At 39.6% G+C, this 20,269-nt stretch overlaps 1 protein-coding gene across 2 annotated transcripts in view; it reads right to left on the bottom strand.

Moving 5' to 3' along the window:
* The window catches only part of KHDRBS3 (KH RNA binding domain containing, signal transduction associated 3), a 99,421-nt gene that overhangs the window by 24,494 nt on the left and 54,658 nt on the right, over positions 1-20,269 (bottom strand). For both annotated transcript variants that reach the window (XM_051778576.1, XM_051778577.1), the window contains exon 6: positions 10,730-10,922. In XM_051778576.1, coding sequence (XP_051634536.1) covers positions 10,730-10,922 — 193 coding nt within the window. The remainder of the gene's footprint in view (positions 1-10,729; positions 10,923-20,269) is intronic.

Genomic DNA, 20,269 nt, shown 5'->3' with positions numbered 1-20,269 from the left:
CATTAAGAAACTAGAAGTAAAGGATTTCTTACTCCTCTCCACATTATTCACACTATGTAAGTATACACTGTAACACTCTTCCCAAAACAGCACTGGATTTAAACACCATTTGAACAAAGCACTAACTCAAACTTCTGTATGGTTTGTAGCTGAAGATAAAAACAAGTGACAATTATGCTGTGTTTTCCCAGAGAAGGATCAACTATAGAAATCCAAGGAACTGTCATCAATTTACTGTTTTGTCTAATAATATACCTGAGCTAAACAAAGGAAAAGTAGAAATGGCATATCCTTTGTATTGATTCATAGTAAATCCTAATATTCAAATCCTATCCAAATATCCAAAGACCTTAATGGATATTTAGGGGTATCTTCTCCAGCTTTTGCAAGATGAGTCTGACCTAATGAGAAGACACTTTGAAGACTGAGGGACCAGAAAAATTAAAATCAGGCATCCTCATCATATAAATATTATATATATACAGTATTTTCTGAGTAAGTGTGTATCAAACCCTGGCAATGTAAGGATCAAGTTTCATAAAGAACCAACATTTCCAGGAAAAGGAACCTTTAAGAATCTTTCAGCAATGACAGAAAACAAAACTGGCCAGTAGTAGCAATTAGATAGGAATGATAAATGATGGATTGTCCAACTCTAGTTGAAAACATCTCCAGTGATGGGAATCTGACAGCTTTCTAGGCATGGTAAGAAAAGCTTTCCACAGCAGAAGCCAGTGACATCCTCAAAATAACTGATAGGAAAATAAAATTCCTGAGAGCTTTTAGCAAGTTTATATGGAAAACAGGCAATCTGTCCATCAATGTAGCTTCACCACTGCTAGATCAGTGCAAATAATTGTTTCCCAGCAGTGATTAGGAGAAGGCTGTCTGTGAATACTGGCCAGCACAAATGAGTGACTCTATTCATCGGCTGGGAAGAAGAAACTAGAATTCTTCCAATTGTCTGCTGCACAGAGATCCATGGATAAGTAGTGTCCCACTTGAAAAGGAAATGCGTTTTCTCTTTCAGTAATTCACTGTCCTGAAACTAAAAATTAGAAGTCTTAGTGTTTTCTTGCTTATCAAATACGAGTTTCTCTTGATAAGCCACAGACCAATCCCCCAAACCACTGCCTCCTGGCAGTTACTCCAAACAAGCACCTTATTACTTATTGATGCAATATACAGACATCTGTTAACAATACAGACCTTGATCAACAGCTGAATCTGCCTGAGCCAATTTATTTGCTCTTTTCCAGAACATTTACATGACATTTGGTCTCCTCTCATAGAATCTCCCAACTGTGAATGAGCCATCCCTAAGACGAGCTTCCAAACTTCAGGCTGTGCATATCCAGCAGTGGCAACAAATGAAAGCAGAGGACTGAAATTAATCTTCTAACATGTCAGGAAAGCTTTGCCACTAAGGAATCATTGGAGAATTCTTAAGCAATCATTCCCATTATTCACATCTGTGTAAACTATTTTGATCATGAAGGAAAGGGGATAACAGACTACTTTGAAATTATGGTGTAACTGACTTCTTGAAGACAAAGGAACAAAGTAGTTTTGAAATAAGGAGATCCTTCCCAAAATGTCCAGCATAACAAAAGGAAAATTTGAGGAAGTCCATGCTATATGAGACTGAAGTGTTTCTAGTATTCGCATTCCTCTTCCAGAGAACTTTTTCCCAGGACTCACTACTGTTCACCACTTTGTGAGCTACTTAAAAGTTCAGCACTGCTGAAATTAGACCCTGCATTATAATATTGTTGAAGGTGGCTCTTGTAAGCCTTGAATGGAAAGATATCTGGTTTGTAGTTTATACACGGGACTCCAGTCACTCAGAATTAAAGCTATCAAAATGTGCTGTTGTGATTACTATAATCTGCTTAAATAGATCAATTCCTTTTTATTTCCATATTTCACAGAATTAGGGAATGGTTTGGGTTGGAAAAGACCTTAAAGATCAAGCTGTGTGACATGGGCAGGGACACCTTCCACTAGACTAGGCTGCTCAGAGCCCCATCCAACCTGGCCTTAAACACTTCCAGGGATGGGCCATGCACAATCTCTCTGGGAAACCTGTTTCAGTGCCTCACCACCCTCACAGTAAAGACTTTTCCCCTAATATTTACAGTTATAAACTCCAAAGTTTACACTGAAACAGAGATAAACATGTGCAACATGTTCCAAAAATAGAATGGTTTTGCTTTCAATGGCTTGTTCTGTTAAGAGATAAGATATTCAAATTTCAAAATGTGTTTACTGTGCACAGTTCCCTTGAAGTAGCAATTAGGCAGGGGCAGCTGAAGTATGTTTCAGAGCTTTCCCTGAATTAGGTCTGACAGTATTTGCTCTTAGTCATACACTATTTGAAAACTTGCTCTTTCAGGAGGTTACAAATAGGGTCAGCCAATGCAGAATGTTTTACATTTTAAATTAGATCCACACTACTTGAGTACTTTCTTTCTGAATCAGACCTCCTGTGGTTTCAGTAAATGTTTTCTTTGACTTCATTTAGTATTTAGGTGAAATATCCTTGGCCATCTGGCATGTTTCATTACTATAAAATAACACGCTAACTTAAATGAAAATAACTCATTTTTACACATATATAATGAAAATGGACAGGACAGAACTTATATGCACAGATATCCTGTACTAAAGTACACCACTGTACTAAGTACATTCTACTGAGTACAAGCATTGCTATACAGATTTCTATAATACAGGAAGAACTACACCTCCATAAGAATCTTTCATTGCATTTTTCCCGCTGATTTTTTGGCATCTTTCAGGTACTTACGAAAGCATTCATTTTTATATCTAAAGCCATTATTCTTCACATGGATGACAGTGTCTACATTTCTACTACCTACCAAATGCAATACAATGGCCTTCTCTCTCTATTCATATTACACAAATCATAAAGAGCTATTCCTAAAGACACTCAGACATTAGAAAGCTTAGTGGCAAAGCCATATTTCCTATTCCAGTCCAAAAACCAAAAGGCCAAACAAGATCGTATCTTCACTCTATAAACGGAATCAAGACAGATCATTTGAAAAGAGTATGAAACTATTCTGTAAAATCTCAAATCTTAGTAATAAGCTCCCTTATTAAGGCAACCTATAAGCATTTCTTCTTAAAGAGAGGTTCTATCTGCAGTGGTCTCAATGATAGTGCCCACAGTTGAGATAAATCCAAAGAGCAGCACTGGTAACTGGAATTTCTCCCTGTGAACTGCAGACACTTTTCACGAACAGAATCAAAGGCAATGGGTAAATAAGCACCCTTCAAATACATTAAGTTACTATCACAGGTCAAAAAATTATAAAAGCAATCCTTGCCAAAGCATCTGTAGTACCCAAAACATTATAAATCATGCTAAGTCTTGCTCATCAGTGCTTCTTTCTAATTATAACAGTACTCTAAACACATCCATGTTGGTGGGGAATAGGAAATGGTGGCTTTAAGTTAAAATCTGATGGCAGCGACACTGACAGACTAGTGTTTGGACCCTTTTTAGGGAAATCGAACAATATTTCAAAGAACAACAGTGGAAGAAAGAAGAGGGTAAAAACAGTTTTTAACAAAAAAGTAATTTTCAGTGCTAGAAAAAAAAATTGTGAATTCAATAAGAAATCAATTTTCCAGCTGTTCCCATCTAAGGAAATCCATCCAAGGGAAAAAATTAGGGCCTCTACCACTAGGTGATAAAGGTGGTTGTTTCTTTCCCTCATCATTCTCTGAAACTAATACTTACCCCAGGTACTTTATCCCAGAATACTGGAGGAATGTATTCCTTTCAGATAAAAATTATCAAATTTAAAAAAAAATGTGCAGAGATTAACTTGAAGGAGAAAACACAAAACAACATCAGTGCAGTGCAATGAAGAATTTTTTTTTTTTTAAATTAGAATTGCAAAGGGAAAGAACAGCCATTTTGTTACGTGGAAGTAACATCACTCCCATCATTTAATCAACAGGGAATATGGTGCAATCAAATCAAATATGGGTAGCTACTACCATCTAAAGTCTGAGTGCTCTCATTAAGGACATTAGCAGCAAACATGCACAGACTGTAAGCTCTTATTTTGGAAATTTTCATCTGTTTTCATCTAGAAGAAGCCTAGTACATATTCAACCAGAACAAATAAGGTATTCCTGGAATGAGAGATGTGCTAGAGGATTGTTTTTCATGCACCTCAAAAAACCCCCGAGGAGTTGGTAATGACTTTAGACAGTAACATTTAAAGCAAATTACTGCCAGACCAAAACAAGTCTGTTTTCTATGCACAACAGCAGGAAGCAGTGTCGGAATCAGAAGGACAACTCATTCAGTAACACCAAGTTTTAGATGAGCAGCTTAAACTAAAATACTTTGAAAAGATTTTTATATGAACTTGATAGGTGAACTTTGAGATAGGCAAGTGGAAAAGCTTTTCAACCTTTTCTCCAGAATATTCTTCTGTTTCCACAGCCTATGTCACCTGAGTTCCTGGGAAAATGGAAATATTTTCCATTCTCTCTTACTCCATCTCATCCTGAAAATCCCAGACAAGGTCAAAGATGTAAAGTAAAACAAAACAATTGAAGGGCGGGTTTAAAATCTGAAACATGTACATTTATCTCTTCTTGCTTGTCCTATTTAGCATGAAAAAGAACATTATAATGAGGGGGGGGGAAGCCAAGAAATAATGTTTTCATGTTATGCACTTTCTTTCCAAAAGTCTTACTCAAATTCACCCTGACTTTAGGAATAGTCTTAGCACTTCTGAAAAGCCAGAACTCAGAAAACACACTGCTTAAAAAAGTGTGTAATACCTAAGTGCAAACCACATTATCCACAGAGGGGAACAGAAACACCATGGACAAAAGAATTTCTCCAGTTCTCAGAAACTGAAGCTACTTCAGTAGCTTCCAGAAACCCAAACAAAAAGCTTCACATTCAAAACAACTAAGCAAACAAAACCACTGATTTAAAATGCTGACTGTCATTAGGAAGTTAACAACATTCAGAAGACAAAGGTAAATTAAAACATGGTGTAACTGTTGCAAAGCAACATTGAAGTTATACTTGATCTCCATTCAAGAATCTACATTCTTTTCAAAGTCTTATATCATCTAGACTAGCCCTTACTTTGGGTAATATTCTGCCACCTCAACTTAAAGAAGCATTTATTTCTAAATTAAAAAATTGGGGTTTTTTAATATGGTATATAGAATTTTTGTTCTTTTTTCCTATCAATCTTTCCTTCTTCAACCACAAACAGCAAGTGAACGTTAATGAGAAAAATTTACGTTAAAAACAGTTCACCATGCAAATTCAGCAATGTATTAATAGCTCCAAGAAACTGCTTCCACATTAATCCTAATTTTCAGTTTTTCAGAATCTCAAGTAATTATGATCTCAAAAAGGAGACAGGGAATTCAAGCTCAAGGCTGCAGATTAAAGCAGAATTTGCAGTAGCTTTCTAAAGAAAGTGAACTAAATAATAGGCTATAGGTTTTTCAGCTGAATGGGTACTCCCCTGTAAATAGTTAGACTTTGCAATCATTCTTTTCACTAATGGATACTTACATTCATATTTTATAATAATCACTGGATCATGAAATTAATTTCTTAGCCATCCAGCCAAATGTTATTTGTGAACCAACTTCCCCTAAGTCCTACTTACTTCAGGAACTATAAAGCTTTAAAAACAATAATCCCTAAGCTTTAGGGTCTTGCAGAATCAGCAAATAACTAAACACAGATTTTAAAGAGTAGTTTTAGAAGTTTATCATGTAACTTTTTTGCATCCAACTGTTCTATACATCCTTCTGAGCAGCCTGTGTCTTTAAGCTAAAATAATCTTGGCATGTAATTGGAGATAGTTCATAAAGTTCTTTTTCAAGTTACAAGTTACTTAACATTCATTAGGTTCCCTCGGTCTCTTACTAGTGGACATTTCATCTTAATTTCAATTCTTATTACACAAAGCAATGTCATTAGAGCATTCTAATTGAAGCATTAACTGCTAGAAATTACACATGTGGTCAGTGCATTAGAAAGATCTGCCACTGAGGTAGCCCTTGTCTGAACCCAAAAAAACATTAATGAAATTGCCACAAACAGAACTAAAGCTCTGCCACAAACTTACCCTAGAACTGGGAGGAATATTTAGATCTGATTGCTTTCTAACATAGTGTTGAAGTGAATCTTGGCCATAACATGCTAGACTGATGAGTTTTGCTTTTCAGTACAGACATTCCACACTGCCACTTAAAGTCTAATTTTTAATGCCTAAAAAGTTGATTAGGAACTCTGATAAATCTCACTTTGCATTTAACACATTTAAGCAGCCAAAGCAGGACTTGACACAGCATAACAAATATATTCATGCAAAGTACAGAAGTGAAATATTGACAGAATATTTACAAAACATTTACCTTTGTAAAATAAAAACAGCAGCAAATAAAAGCCTACTCTTAAAAAGCTTCAGTCCCACTGCTGTGCTACTAATTAGGAAAAAAAGTCTGAGAGGTCTGAAGCTGTTAAGAGGAGGACAATAGGAAGAGGCAAAGAGCAGCAACTGTTAAGAGACAGTAACAGACTGAGCAGTTCTGTTCTAACCCATGTTGTCTGAACATTCACTAAGGAATTGACCTTATTAAAGAGCAGTGAATTGCTAGCACACTGTTACTGATTTTCTGCTTATTGAAAAATTATGGAAAAGCTTAACATTTTCAGCTAGTATTTAAATACGGCTTCTATTTCTTATCTTAACGGAATAAACTGTCAACTTGACAATACATAAAAATATTTTTATCTATTACACAGTATAATTCAATGAGAACAATTTGAATAAAATTAAGAGGAAAGATGTCCCTGAAACCATCTGTGCTTCAATAAATGAAGCATCCACCTAGTATGGTTTCCCTTATCCAAGTATTATAAAAATAATTCTGACCATGCTTCCCATGTCATATTAGGTTTTCTCCTGACCTGAGCAGTTGAGGAAATAAAAATAGGAGACGTGTTAGTTTTCAGAGAAAGTTTATCACAGCAAACAGAGCTATTATAAAGCTGGCTGGCTGTAGAGGCCTGAATATTTGCTATCTAAGCTGATGCTACAGCTATTAGAGAGACATTTTCAGAGAAAACGATAAGGAACTGTCATTTAGTGGCTTCAAAACCTTCATCATGGTACTAACAATATGGTGATGTCCCAGGAGGAATGGGTACTGGGGCTGAGAGACATACATAAGTAAGACTGGCAACAGTGGAATGGGAAAACTAGTTACATTGAGCTGGAAAAATGTGCAGGTGTTGCTGCTGGTCTGATAAGGTTATGTGAATTCTGCAGAGAAACCCAAAGCATTCAAGAGCCAGCATTACAGAGACCCCAGAAAGCTGACAGATGACAGAGGCAGCCTATATCTGAGCAGAACTTTCTATAATGGGTAACATCTGGAAAACTCACCTATGAGTTCTAAACACAGGACAGCAATGGTCACCCAATTTTCTTGATCTTGAGCCCACATTAAAACACATCTACACTCAAATTAATGACTTTTTGCCTGTGACATAATTTTCCCCATGTGAGATACTGCCTCCAAAATTAACTCAACTTGTCAGAATGAAATAAGTAATACCCTTCCCACTTTGTTATTGTCTTTTAGAAAACTACTTAATCAAGAAGAGGAAGGAGAGATCACAATAGGCAAGAAACAGAACTGAGTAAATTACTCATAGATGTTATAAATTCATTGGTTTCAAGGACTACAGAAAAAGTTAGCAAAGGGAGCGAGTGAAGGAAAAGGGAGGCTCCTTGTGATTCATTGTCTGTCACAAGACACACTTAATAGCACTCTACAAAAGAAACGAGCAAGGACTTTACACACTGAAAGCCCTGAATCACCTTTCGAGATATTTGCAGAGTTACAGAAGTGAGTGGTTCAAGGCTTCCATCAGCAGTTTGCTTCCTCCTGAACTTGCACACTTTCACATTATTTTAATGAGTACAAAGCAGGGGTTTATAAGCCTAAGGGAATGAAAAGCTTCATGAATCCTTACAGACTTTCCAATCCTCAATGGAAAGCCTCCTTGTGGTGGGTTGACCCTGACTGGACACCAGGTGCCCACACCAAAGCCACTCTGTCAGTCCCTTCCCTCAGCTGTAAAGAGAAAATTTAACAAAAAGCTCACGGCTTGAGATAAGGGCAGGGAGAGATCACTCACCAGTTACTGTCACAGGCAAAACAGACCCAACTGGGGGAAATGAGTTTCTTAGCAATGAAATCAGAGTAGGAAAAAGAGAAATACAAACTAAACCTTACAACACCTTCCCCCCACTCCTCCCTTTTTCCCAGACTCAACCACTCAAATTCTCTACCTCCTCCCCTTCAGCAGTGCAGGATGAGGGCTGTAGTCAGTTCATCACATGTTGTCCCTGCTGCTCCTTCCTTCTCAGGGACAGGACTCCTCACACTCTTCCCCTATTCCAGTGTGGGTTCCCTCCCATGTGAGACAGTCCAACACAAACTTCTCCAGTGTGAGCCCTTCCCTTGGACAGCAGTTCTTCATGAACTGCTCCAGCGTGGGACTCTTCCACTGGGTGAAGCCCTTTAGGAATAGACTTCTCTAGCTTAGGTTTTTCCTCCTTCTTAAATACATTATCCCAGAGGTACTACCACCATTGCTGATGGGCTTGGCCAGCAGGAGGTCCACCTTCGAGCTGGCTGGCATTGCCTCTGTTGGACGTAGGGAAGTTTCCAGAAGCTTCTCACAGAAGCCACCTCTGTACCCCACCCACTTATCAAAACCTGGCCATACAAACCCTATACTTTTGTAAAGGCTTCTCTATAATCTCTGGATATTCCAGTCTCCAAAGCTTTGATGCTGCTTAAAATATCTTCTTATGATACCCCTGGTCTTACTGATGTTCTTATCCTACAGACACTTCTCAACCAGTGAGACCTTACTCTGCTCAGCCTGGCAAAGTAGTGTTTTAATATTAGATATAGCTAAAGAGGAATTAATAGGGAAAGGGCAGAAATACTACTAGTGACTCCTACCATGCTACCTTAACCTGTAGAAGATACAGTTAAAGCACTTTGATAATGTACTGTGAACGGACAGGTAAAATGTCATGTGTTAAATTTAACACTGAACACACAATACACCAATGGTTTGTGTCCTAGCTAAACTCCCTTCTGAAGAAACCTCATTTTATCAAAGGAGAAAAGAAATAGAGTAATTTTAAAGTGGACCATCTAGCACTGCTTTATCAATTACAGCTTTAAGTATATCTATCCTATTTAAGGTATCTTGTTTGGAAGATAAGTGATCCAGTTCTAGAGAACATTCCTTTTAGAAGTCACTTAGCATAGCACTGTTTTTCTTTACTGTGCTATTTTCTACTTAGTATCCTGATCTATGCTTTACTTCTCAGAGAATGACTCAAAAAGCTGTTATTTCCATGCCACTTCTATAAATACCTGCTATAAATAGCAGATTATATATAAATATGAATTTACTCAAATAGGTTTATATTCTATCATATCTCCATATGTTCTAGAGTGTGTGTCCTGGAAACAGGCTGTTTAATGAGGACTGATTCCTTTAAAAGCATTGTGACAGAATCACTCATTTGCAGCACCCACTTTGACTAGTCAAGTATAGCCAGGGGAAATTTAGACATGTTGTTCAAGTATTCTTCCTCAAAATTAAGGAACTACATTAACTTCTTCAGAATTGTTCAGTTATATGCATAAATGTTTATACCAATGACATTAAACTTTTCTGCATAAAGTTGTAAGTGCTATATAGAAAACTGAGTTTCTGTTTGAAAGGACAAAGGCCGAGATTTATGTAGAGGGTTTTGGCAGGGGCCAGTGAAAGAAGAGAGGGAGCAAGCAGGTGAAAGAAAGGTTGAGAGAAACAAAAAATGTCTAAATAGCAAAACCATTTTCTGGAACTCAGGAACTCCTTTTTATCTAGTCTAAATAACAAAGTCCAGACACACTTGGCTGTAAAGAGGGCACACAAAGCTTCAATAAATAAAAAACATTAAAAACATTCTCCTTGAAGATATTATTTTTGTAAGTCCATTTTCATGACTATAATTTTGATTTAATGATCTTTTTTCTTTATCTTACTGCTCTGTAAGTCCAGTTTAAGTTTACCTTAACAATTCATAACCACATCATTTTGTCATGTACAATATAAAAAACATTTTGACATGATTTTAATGTTTAATAAAATAAAGATAAATATGTATGGCTTATTGAGGTACACTGTACCTTGTAAAAATTTTAGGATTAGTTCTGAAGCTTTCATAAAAATATTTTATTTGTTTAATCATTGAACAGCTTTATGATCCCAAAGATAGGTTTAAGAAGAATATTATTTTGTTTTAGCTGAGAATTAAAAGTCTACAGTATTGTGATTTTTCAGATTTTTGTAAAGCAGAAATCTAATATAAGAGGTACATTTAAGAGGTACATAACTATTTTGCCAAATGCACAATGTCTTTATGGTAGTGTATATACATAACCTGAAGTGGTTTTTTTAATAAGAAACAGCTCAAGTCTGAAAAAGTGAAGAGAGATGACCACGTCTGCTACAGATGCAAGACTTAATTAGGTACTAATTAAAGAGATTCTACAGAGTTCTGAAGGGATAGGCTCATCTCTCCACAGTTCCACACTACACACAGTATGTCACTGCTCCACTTACATATTCCCCGTAGGTCTCCTGTGCCGGGGGCGGCGGGAGGGGCCGGTATCCTGCAGGAGGGGGGACTCCTCTTGCCCTGGGTGCCAGAAGTCCCCGGCTACGACTGACTGGTCCTCTGCTGGGAGGCACTCCCCTGGGTGCTGGTGCCCCTCTGGGTACTCCTGCTGGTGGTGGAGGCACCCCTCCACGGCCCCTGTGAACACATGGGTCACTTACCATTAAACATCAGACACTGGGCCTCCCTTCCAACACCTCCCTCCTGCACACCATGGCAATTTTGCTTTGCTACAGCCAGAAAAAGTCTAAAAGAGATTTAGAGTTTGTCATTTTTCTGTATGTTTAAATCCAACTACGCACATTATGCAAAGAATACACACTAGACACAGGATTCAGTGATGAAATTTGCACTGGCTTGAGCCATTCTCACATACACAGACACACCCAAAACAATATGCTGGAATCAGACAACTTCACTAGACTTTAACTTCTAGCACATGAAATCTCAATCATGGAATAACAGATTAATTTGAAGGTGTCAGGCTATATCATACTCAAACCCTGCACAGAGGAATCAGTTGCAACTCTTTTCTGATTCCATGCAAGCTCCTAAACACAATCCAAAAATCACACTGCATGTGAGATACTGACTGGGTCACAAAAATTACACTTTTTCTGGTTCTGAAGAGACTTCTAGATGTTGCAGTAAACATCCAAACATGTAATAAATGTGCAGGGTGATTATAGGATATAACCTGATGTTCTATATGCATTTAAAAACAGGAAATAACAGTATATTTGTTTTAAAAATTCTGAAAGTGTGATAAACATTAACTTGCATCCCATTACTTTGGTCACTTAACATATGGATGAAAAATATGAGACTTCAGTTAAACCCGTTTTCAAAAACATTCGATCTTTTTAGAGATGGCCTCTCCTCCTGCCTCCCTGTAGTAAAGGCAGATACTTAGAGGTACAATCTGTGAGAAACTGGCACAATTTATTCTCTTTTAAACATTGTTAATAGACATCTCCTTTTTAAAGGAGATAATTTCACCCCATGGACTACAATTGAGTCTAAATGACTGCTGTGGGCATATAGACTTGTTCCAAGGAAGTCAGACCCTCACTGTACACTCTAACAGATACATAGAAGGAAACAAAGCACAAGCTCTACACTACCTTTCTATTATCAAACCATTATTTAATTAATCTCAAGAGTAGTAATTGAGTGATAATACTGTCCTGATTTCAGTAGAAATTTCCAACTTAAACAATATTATAAAGGTCCAGATTAGGCCTTAAGATTTCCTATCCCATTTCATATAACTTCACATTGGTGAAGTAATCAGAAAACAAGGCAATCGTTTTATCACAAATAACCAGTATTTCAAAAACTGCATCACTGAATGAGGAATGCAAAAATGTAGAGACCATCAGGACTGATTTTATTAATTCTAATTACTGATCAAAACGCAGTCACAAAGTATTTTAAACAAGCCTAGAGAGTAAGTGATTTAAAACTGTTCTTATTACTTGGTTTTGGCTAATCTGTAGAATGTCTCCTCACGACAGGGTACCAGCTGCTTATTTGACTTCATTGTAGTGGGGGCAGGGGTGAGCAGTGAAGTTCCCAGATACAGCCTGCTGAAGTAATATAAAGAAATAGCAAATGTGATACTTTCCAAGTGAAGTTGAAGAAAGGGAAATGAACCTATTGGCATAGACAATAGTCAATACCAAGTCAAAAAAAGGCATTAAAGATTCAAGAATCACTAGGCATAATCGTAGCGTCCTTCAGATAGGGTGCAAGTGAAAGCAGGAAATAGGACATGCTGAAAAACATGGAAAAGCATTTGAGGGAAGAAAAAAAGTACAGTTTTTCAAGCTAGCATAAATCTATTCTTGGAGTAATTAGAACACCAGATCCATGTGATGAGGTCTTTTCTGCATTTCTAAATACAGTTAATAGGATTGGAATGGTGATGGATGGGAAATAATATTTCTCTTATGAGATCATTTATGATTTTAACTTATAACTCTAGGAGTTACTGTAGGAGGAATGAATAATCTGAGAGTGTATTACATCACTCAGATGGCTACTGCACCAGGCTGGAAGAGACTAAAAAGGCATCAAGAAAGGTAACCCAGTGACAGGAGAGTTCAATCATCACCACAAAGATTGGAGTCATGTCAGGGAATGATGCTAAGAGCAAATTTTTAGAAACTGTAAATTGTTGTTCCTTCAGGAAGTTATCAGGGAACTAAAGCTTGATTGACATTTAACAGTGAACAGAAACTCAAAATATTGAGGAACCACTTGAACAGGAACCTTTGCATACCTTTGCAAAAACAAGAGATCAACTCAAGTGTTGCTTAAATTGAAAAGAGCAGCTACATGAATTATGTTTAAAACTGTTTAAATGAGTAAAATGTATATACATCATATGGGAAGACAAATTCTATGGGAAGTCAGAGCAAACACAAAATTGTCAAAAAAGAAAAGCTCAAGAAAGGGCAAAAGGGGCTCAGTAAGGGTAGAACAGGTTTTAAAAGAGGTATCGCTTGAAGGGCTGAACCCAACTCTAACCTCAAAGGAAAAATGCTAATTAAAAAAAAAAAATCCTGATAAAAGCAGGTCAGAGATAACCAAAGTCCTTCAAACTTTCCAGAATCAGGAATCTGCCAGAGTGAGCCTAGATCACCAGTGCAAATGTGTACCTATGAATGTATACATGTATGTATACATGAAGATTTTGCTGCACAATAAAAAAGACTAGACAATGTTCTCATTGAAGAGCTGTTCTTACAGTAATCCACTGGATAGTGCTGCCAATGTTCTAGAGACAAATTACAGAACAAAAGAAACAAATAAAAGTGCACTGTTATTCTATGAATTGCAACAGGGTTCAGATGCCTGCTCTTTAATCTGTAGCTGAATCCCAATCTGAACGTTTCAGAAAGGAAAATAGCAAAAAACCCCCAGATTATAAAAGGGGACACTTGGGAGCTAATACATATGCATATATAAATTTAAACATCCCAACGTTATATGAAGTACTAGGTTCTGCTGTATGACTAAATACAGAACATCTAGAAATAAGATTGGCCCAGAGGTCAGGATGTTAAATTATACATATTAGAATATTAAAAAAAATAGAAATATTGGAATATGTAGAACATAGAAAATATTAGAAAATATAAGAAGATTAGAAAAAAAGAAGAGTGCATACAACTTCGTTAGTCAACTGTGTATATTCGCAGTCTTGTTTCCTCATTTTGAAGAAAACCAAAATAACTGGAAGTACAGAAATTATGTCAAAGATGATGCAGTCTAGAACAGCTTACAGATCAGGAACAATTAAGTAGATAAGGCACTTCATACTAGAAATGACAGCTGAGGCTTATCTGATGGATCCAACAGAAACAAAGGAATGGAGAAGGCTGAGGGGTGCCCTTGTCTTCCTCAAGAGCAGCAGTGGAGCAGGAGTTGTTGATCTCCTCTCTGGTGACTAGTGACAGGACAGAATAAAATTGAATAAAGCTGATTTTGAAATTTTGTTCTTTCACTTTCTTGGCCTTTCCATCACCTAATCAATTATTTTTGAGGAGTAATCACCTGCTTCTTAGGCCTCTGAATAAACTGCACAGAGGGTCTGTTTTCTATGCTTTCTCTTCTACAACTGTCTCACCTATGAATTAAAAAACCTTGGTGCAATTACTAAAATTTAATTAATTCTTCTACATATTTCAGCCAAATCAGGACATTTCGGCTCTGTTTTATCACATTCACCAAGATACCTTACCATCAAATCAAACATCACGGCTCCTAGACCCCTTTCAATGCTTGTTTCTTTGCTCAAGGACATCATTCTGCAACCCAGAGTTCAGCTGCCAGGTCTTGGCTAAGAGCCTACTAACTAGTTTTATTTTCTTTATAAAAACTTTACAACAAGTTGCAAGTTATCAAAACAGTCATCTGTCAGTCCATGTCAGCCTTGACTACCTGTTCATATTCTGAAACACAAGAAAGGTCTTTTTGTCTTTATTTTCCCTCCTCACTACCATGCTGTCACCTCTCTACCTTTCAGAAGTCTTTTGAATGTCCTCTATAACCCAGTACCCATAAGAACATCTTTTGGTGTTGAGACTGCCAATATACTCAGGATAATGGTGTGCACAAATGAGCACTGAACCTCCCACATATCTGTCTCTAAACTTTGAGTATTTTCAGCTTTGAAACAGAGTTAAAGTGTTTTATTTTCAGGACTGTAGTGGTTTGAATCTTGTTTTCTCCCAGAGGCTAAGAAAAGTGGTAGAGCCCAAGGGGTGGAAACCCCTGGAAGTTTTGAAGTTCTGTCCAATGGGCGCTCCTGCGAGATGTAAACTGGAAGAGAAGAGTTGTAGTTTGGTTGTTGGAGGGGAGGTGGCCATGTTGTAGAGCCACGAGGAAGGGGCTCTGAGCCCCTCGGGGCCTCTGGGCCCTCCCAGCCCCTGGCTGGGGGGGGACTGCAGAGACTTGGAACAGTGTTAAGCTGGACTAAGTGTCTGTAACTGGACCTGGAGATGTTTCAGCAGCCAGCACTGACCAGAGAAACGGTGGCAGAGAGCCAGGAGAGATAAGAATTGAACCGGAGAAGCAGCAGAAACAGCATGCAGCCAAGGAAGACTCAGTTGCTCGAGTTGAGATAGAAAGCCGGCAGAAGAGAGCGAGCAGCAGAGAGACAGAGTTCTGGGGGTAAGAACTGATACCACACCCCCCAAACTCCTTTGAGACCTCCTGGAAGGAGGAAGATGATGGACTCTTGCCTGAAAGAGCCTTGAAGTGTGACATGCACTGCAGAAAGGAGCTAGAGAGCTCCGAGAGGAATGCAGAGGGGGTGACCTTGGCTCCCCCCTTGCACTGCTGCCAAGGTGGCAGCCTGAGAGACAGGGCACAGAGGCCCTGCAAGGAGCTTGAATCTTCTGGAGATACCAGACCGTCATGAAGACCCCCCTGTGTCTTCGTGATATGACCGTGGTGGAATGACCTTGTCTGGGGTTACGAAGCCCACGGAAGACCCCTCTACCTGCGTCAAGGGGCCGAGGGAGCTTGGAGGCCTCCCTCGTGAGTGCTGGCAGAAATCCAGCTATCAGTTGCTGCATGTGGAGAAGACAGAAGACTGTTGCCTTAGAAGAGACTCCTGCTTTGAGACTGGAAGGGATCTGTCCTTCTTTCCCCCCTGGACTTTTATTTGGAGGGGAGAAGAGATCTGATCCATTGTAAATACTTATGTCATGGTAGAGATAGTTGTGATCGTGTGTATAATGTATTATAATATTTATTTGTACAGTCATTGTAATATATTCCCTTTCCCCCATTTGGAGTCTGGTGTGTTTTGTCTGGAAAAAAAGAATCTCACATTAGGTTGAGATGTGGGAGGGGGCTTAGACTAGGGAATTGGATTTTGGGGCTATCTCAAACCATGACAAGGACGCATGAAATAAAAAGGTCCTTGCCAGTAATCCCTCTGATGTATGATACTGCAAATACACAAGTACTGAAGCATCACAGGGGACACTGTTTGATTGTCTTTTTGCTACATTTTTAAGTACCTATTAACTGTAATTTCTATTAAACACACACTAATAGTTAAATAGACATTAAACACTCAGCAAATCCTACCTTCTAGCCAGGTGCTGTTATTGTCACTTCCAGACACGCTTTAGCAACAAAATGACCATCTATGCACTTGAGATCATTGTGTCCTGCCCTCAAAGAAACATTCTACTGCTTATTATGGCTTTGAGAGAATTTGAAATATTTGTTTCATCTTTATCAACACTTGGGCTTTGATTTTCCTGAATTTATTCATCCGGCAGTGGTGAATCCAGTGAAGGAAGTTAACCCTCCCCATTAAACATACAGAAAATTTAGATAGCTTAATTCTGAATAATTTTACTCCCAATGCTGGGTAACTAACTTGTTGACTCTGCATTAAAGAAGTTATTTCTTACATCTGGGTACCATGGACTAGACTAAATAAAGTAAATCCCAGTAACTCATTTACTATTTAATATTATATAACTTATTTAGTAATTCACTACAAAATGGGAGGAATAGTCTAATTTAACTCCCACATGTCACATCATCCCTTGAAGATGTCACGAAAACTATTTTTGTTTGAACCTGACTTCTCCCATTATGTTATTTCATTACTTATACTTGCACTTTAGTATACGAGAAAAATAAAAAGAATAAGTGAAGCACAATATCTATAAAGCTATCAAACATACATTAGAGGAGGCGAGAAAAAGCTTATAACAAAAGTCTCAGGTTGTGCTAAAGTGATTTGTAAACACTAGTAATGATAGAAAATGGTATATGTCTATAAACCTGGAAAGTATACCTTTACTGTGCCCAGTTAAAGTATTAGTTAAGTCTTGTATTTTGTGATTAACATATTGTTTGAATCAAGAGTTTAATATGTGGAAAAATATTCTCAAGAAAATCTAATACCATTTAGAATTACTTTATACTGTGTTAGACTCAAAAGATTCATGAGTGTCTGGAAGTAATTCAAATGTACTAATCTAATTGTTGATTCCCATTAAAATAGCATTTTACCAATTCATACAATTTAAATACTTCCTATTTGGCCTTTATTAGCAATAATAATTGACATTTCTACTTTATAGTAGTCCCATAGTGTTTCATAGAATCACAGAATCAGCTGGGTTGGAAAAGACCATTGAGATCATCAACCCTTGATCCAACACCGCCGTGGTTACCAGATCATGGTACTAAGTGTCACATCCAGTCTCATCTTAAAAATCTCCAGGGACAGAAAATCTACCACTTTCCTGGGCAGCCCATTCCAATCTGATTACCCTCTCTGTAAAGAATTTATTCCTAATATCCAACCTAAACTTCCCCAGCAGAGCTCAAGACCATGCCCTCTTGTCTTACTGATAGTTGCCTGGGAGAAGAGACCAACCCCCACCTGGCTACAACCTCCTTGCAGGGAGTTGTAGAGAGTGATGAGGTCTCCCCTGAGCCTCCTCTTCTCCAGGCTGAACAACTCCAGCTCCCTCAGCCTCTCCTCATTGGACTTGTGCTCAAGTCCCTTCACCAGACTAGTTGCCCTCCTCTGGACCTGCTCCAGCACCTCAATATCCTTCCTGAACTGAGGGGCCCAGAACTGGACACAGTACTCCAGGGGTGGTCTCACCAGTGCTGAGTACAGGGGAAGAATCTCTTTCCTAGTCCTGCTGGCCACACTGTTCCTGACCCAGGCCAGGATGCCATTGGCCTTCTTGGCCACCTGGGCACACTGCTGGCTCCTGTTCAGCTTCCTGTCAATCCAAACTCCCAGGTCCCTTTCTGCCTGCAGCTCTCCAGCCACTCTGTCCCCAGCCTGTAGCGCTGCAGGGGGTTGTTGTGGCCAAAGTGCAGGACCCGGCACTTGGCCTTGTTGAACCTCATCCCATTGGAATCAGCCCAACTCTCCAGCCTGTCCAGGTCCCTCTGCAAAGCCCTCCTGCCTTCCAGCTGATCAACACGCCCCCCCAGTTTGGTGTCATCTGCAAATTAGCTAATGGTGGACTCAATCCCCTTATCTAAGTCATCAATAAAGACATTAAACAGGACTGGGCCCAACACTGATCCCTGGGGGACACCACCAGTGACCGGCTGCCAACTGGATGCAGCCCCGTTCACCATCACTCTCTGGGTCCACCCTCCAGCCAGTTCCTAACCCAGCACAGAGTGCCCCTGTCCAAGCCATGGGCTGCAGCTTTTTCAGGAGTGTGCTGTGGGAGACGGTGTCAAAGGTTTTGCTGAAGTCCAGGTAGACACATCCACAGCCTTCCCCTCATCCACCAGGTGGGTCACCTTGTCATAAAAGTAGATAAGGCTGGTCAGAAAGGACCTGCCCTTTCTAAACCCGTGCTGGCTGGGTCTGATCCCCTGTCCATCCTGTAGAGGTGCTGTGTGATTGCACTTAGGATGATCTGCTCCATAACCTTGCCAGGCACTGAGGTCAGGCTGATGGGCCTGTAGTTTCCTGGGTCCTCCTTCTGGCCCTTTTTGTGGATTGGCAAGACATTTGCCAATGTCCAATCATCTGGGACCTCCTCAGTGAGCCAGGACTGTTGGTAAATGATGGAGAGCAGCTTGGCGAGCTCTTCCACCAGTTCCCTCATCACCCTAGGATGGATCCCATCTGGTTCCATAGACTTGTGAGGATCCAAGTGGCTCAGCAGGTCATTAACTTTTTCCTCCTGGATTACAGGGGGGCTATCCAGCTTCTTCTCTCTGTCTACAAGCTCCAGAAGCCAGCTGTCCTCAGGACAACCTGTCTTACTCTTGAAAACCAAGGTAAAGAAGGTGTTAAATACCTCAGCCTTTTCCTCATCTTTGATAACTATGTTCTCCCCCATATCCAATCAAGAATGGAGGTTTTCCTTGCCCCTCCTTTTGCTATTGATGTATCTGTAGAAAGACTTTTTACTATCCTTAACACAAGTGGCAAGATTGAGTTCAAATTGTGCCTTTGTCTCTCTAATTTTCTTTCTACGTGACCTAATTACATTCCTAAAGTTTTTTTTCCATAATTGGTAAGCTCTCTTTTTTACCCTAATTTCCTTTCAAAATCTCCCTGTTCAGCCAGACTGGTTGTCTTCCCCGTCAGCTTGGCTTTCAGCACACTGGGACAGCCTGCTCCTGTGCTTTCAAGACTTCCTTCTTGAAGCATGTCCATCCCTCCTGGACTCCTTTGTTTTCAAGGGTTGTTTCCCAGGGTACTCTCTGAACCATTCTTCTGAATAGGCCGAAATCTGCCCTGCAGAAGTCCAGTATAGAGGTTTTATTGATGGCCCTCCTTGCACCCCCGAGTATTGAAAACTCTATTATTTTATGGTCACTGTGCCCCAGATGGCCTCCGACCCCTGCATCTCCCACCAGCCCCTCTCTGTGAACAGAAGGTCTAGCAGGGCCCCACCCCTGGTAGGCTCGTTTATCAGCTGGAGCAGGAAATTATCCTCTATACCTCTAGGGCTCTCCTAGACTGCCTCTTCTCCGCTGTGTGGAGTTCCCAGCAGACATCTGGCAGGTTGAAGTCACCCATGAGAACAAGGGCTGGTGACTGAGACATCCACCAGCTGCTTGTAGAATAATTCATCACCCTCATCATCCTGGTTGGGTGGTCTGTAACAGACTCCCACCAGGATGTCAGCCTTGTTGGCCTTCCCCCTGATTCTGCTCCACAGGCACTCAACCTTATTGTTACTGACCTCGAGTTCTACAGTAAAGAGACTCTCTAACATGTAGAGTCACCCCTCCACCTCTCCTACCTTGCCTGTCCCTTCTGAAGAGCTTGTAGCCACCCATGGCAGCGCTCCAGTCGTGAGAGTCATCCCATCATGTTTCCACAATGGCGACTATGTCACAGCTTTCCTGCCGCACGAAGTTTCTAGGATTTGTTTCCAGCAAACTAAGTTACTGCCCTTGACCACAGTAGCAGGTAAAGCATCCCACCGATACTCCTCTCCAGTTGTTGTCCT

This window comes from Manacus candei, unplaced genomic scaffold, assembly GCF_025592945.1.
Source record: "Manacus candei isolate 608988 ecotype Guabito, Panama unplaced genomic scaffold, ASM2559294v1 h1tg000013l, whole genome shotgun sequence".
Classification (NCBI taxonomy): domain Eukaryota; kingdom Metazoa; phylum Chordata; class Aves; order Passeriformes; family Pipridae; genus Manacus; species Manacus candei.
This window is presented reverse-complemented; position numbering and strand designations above follow the sequence as displayed.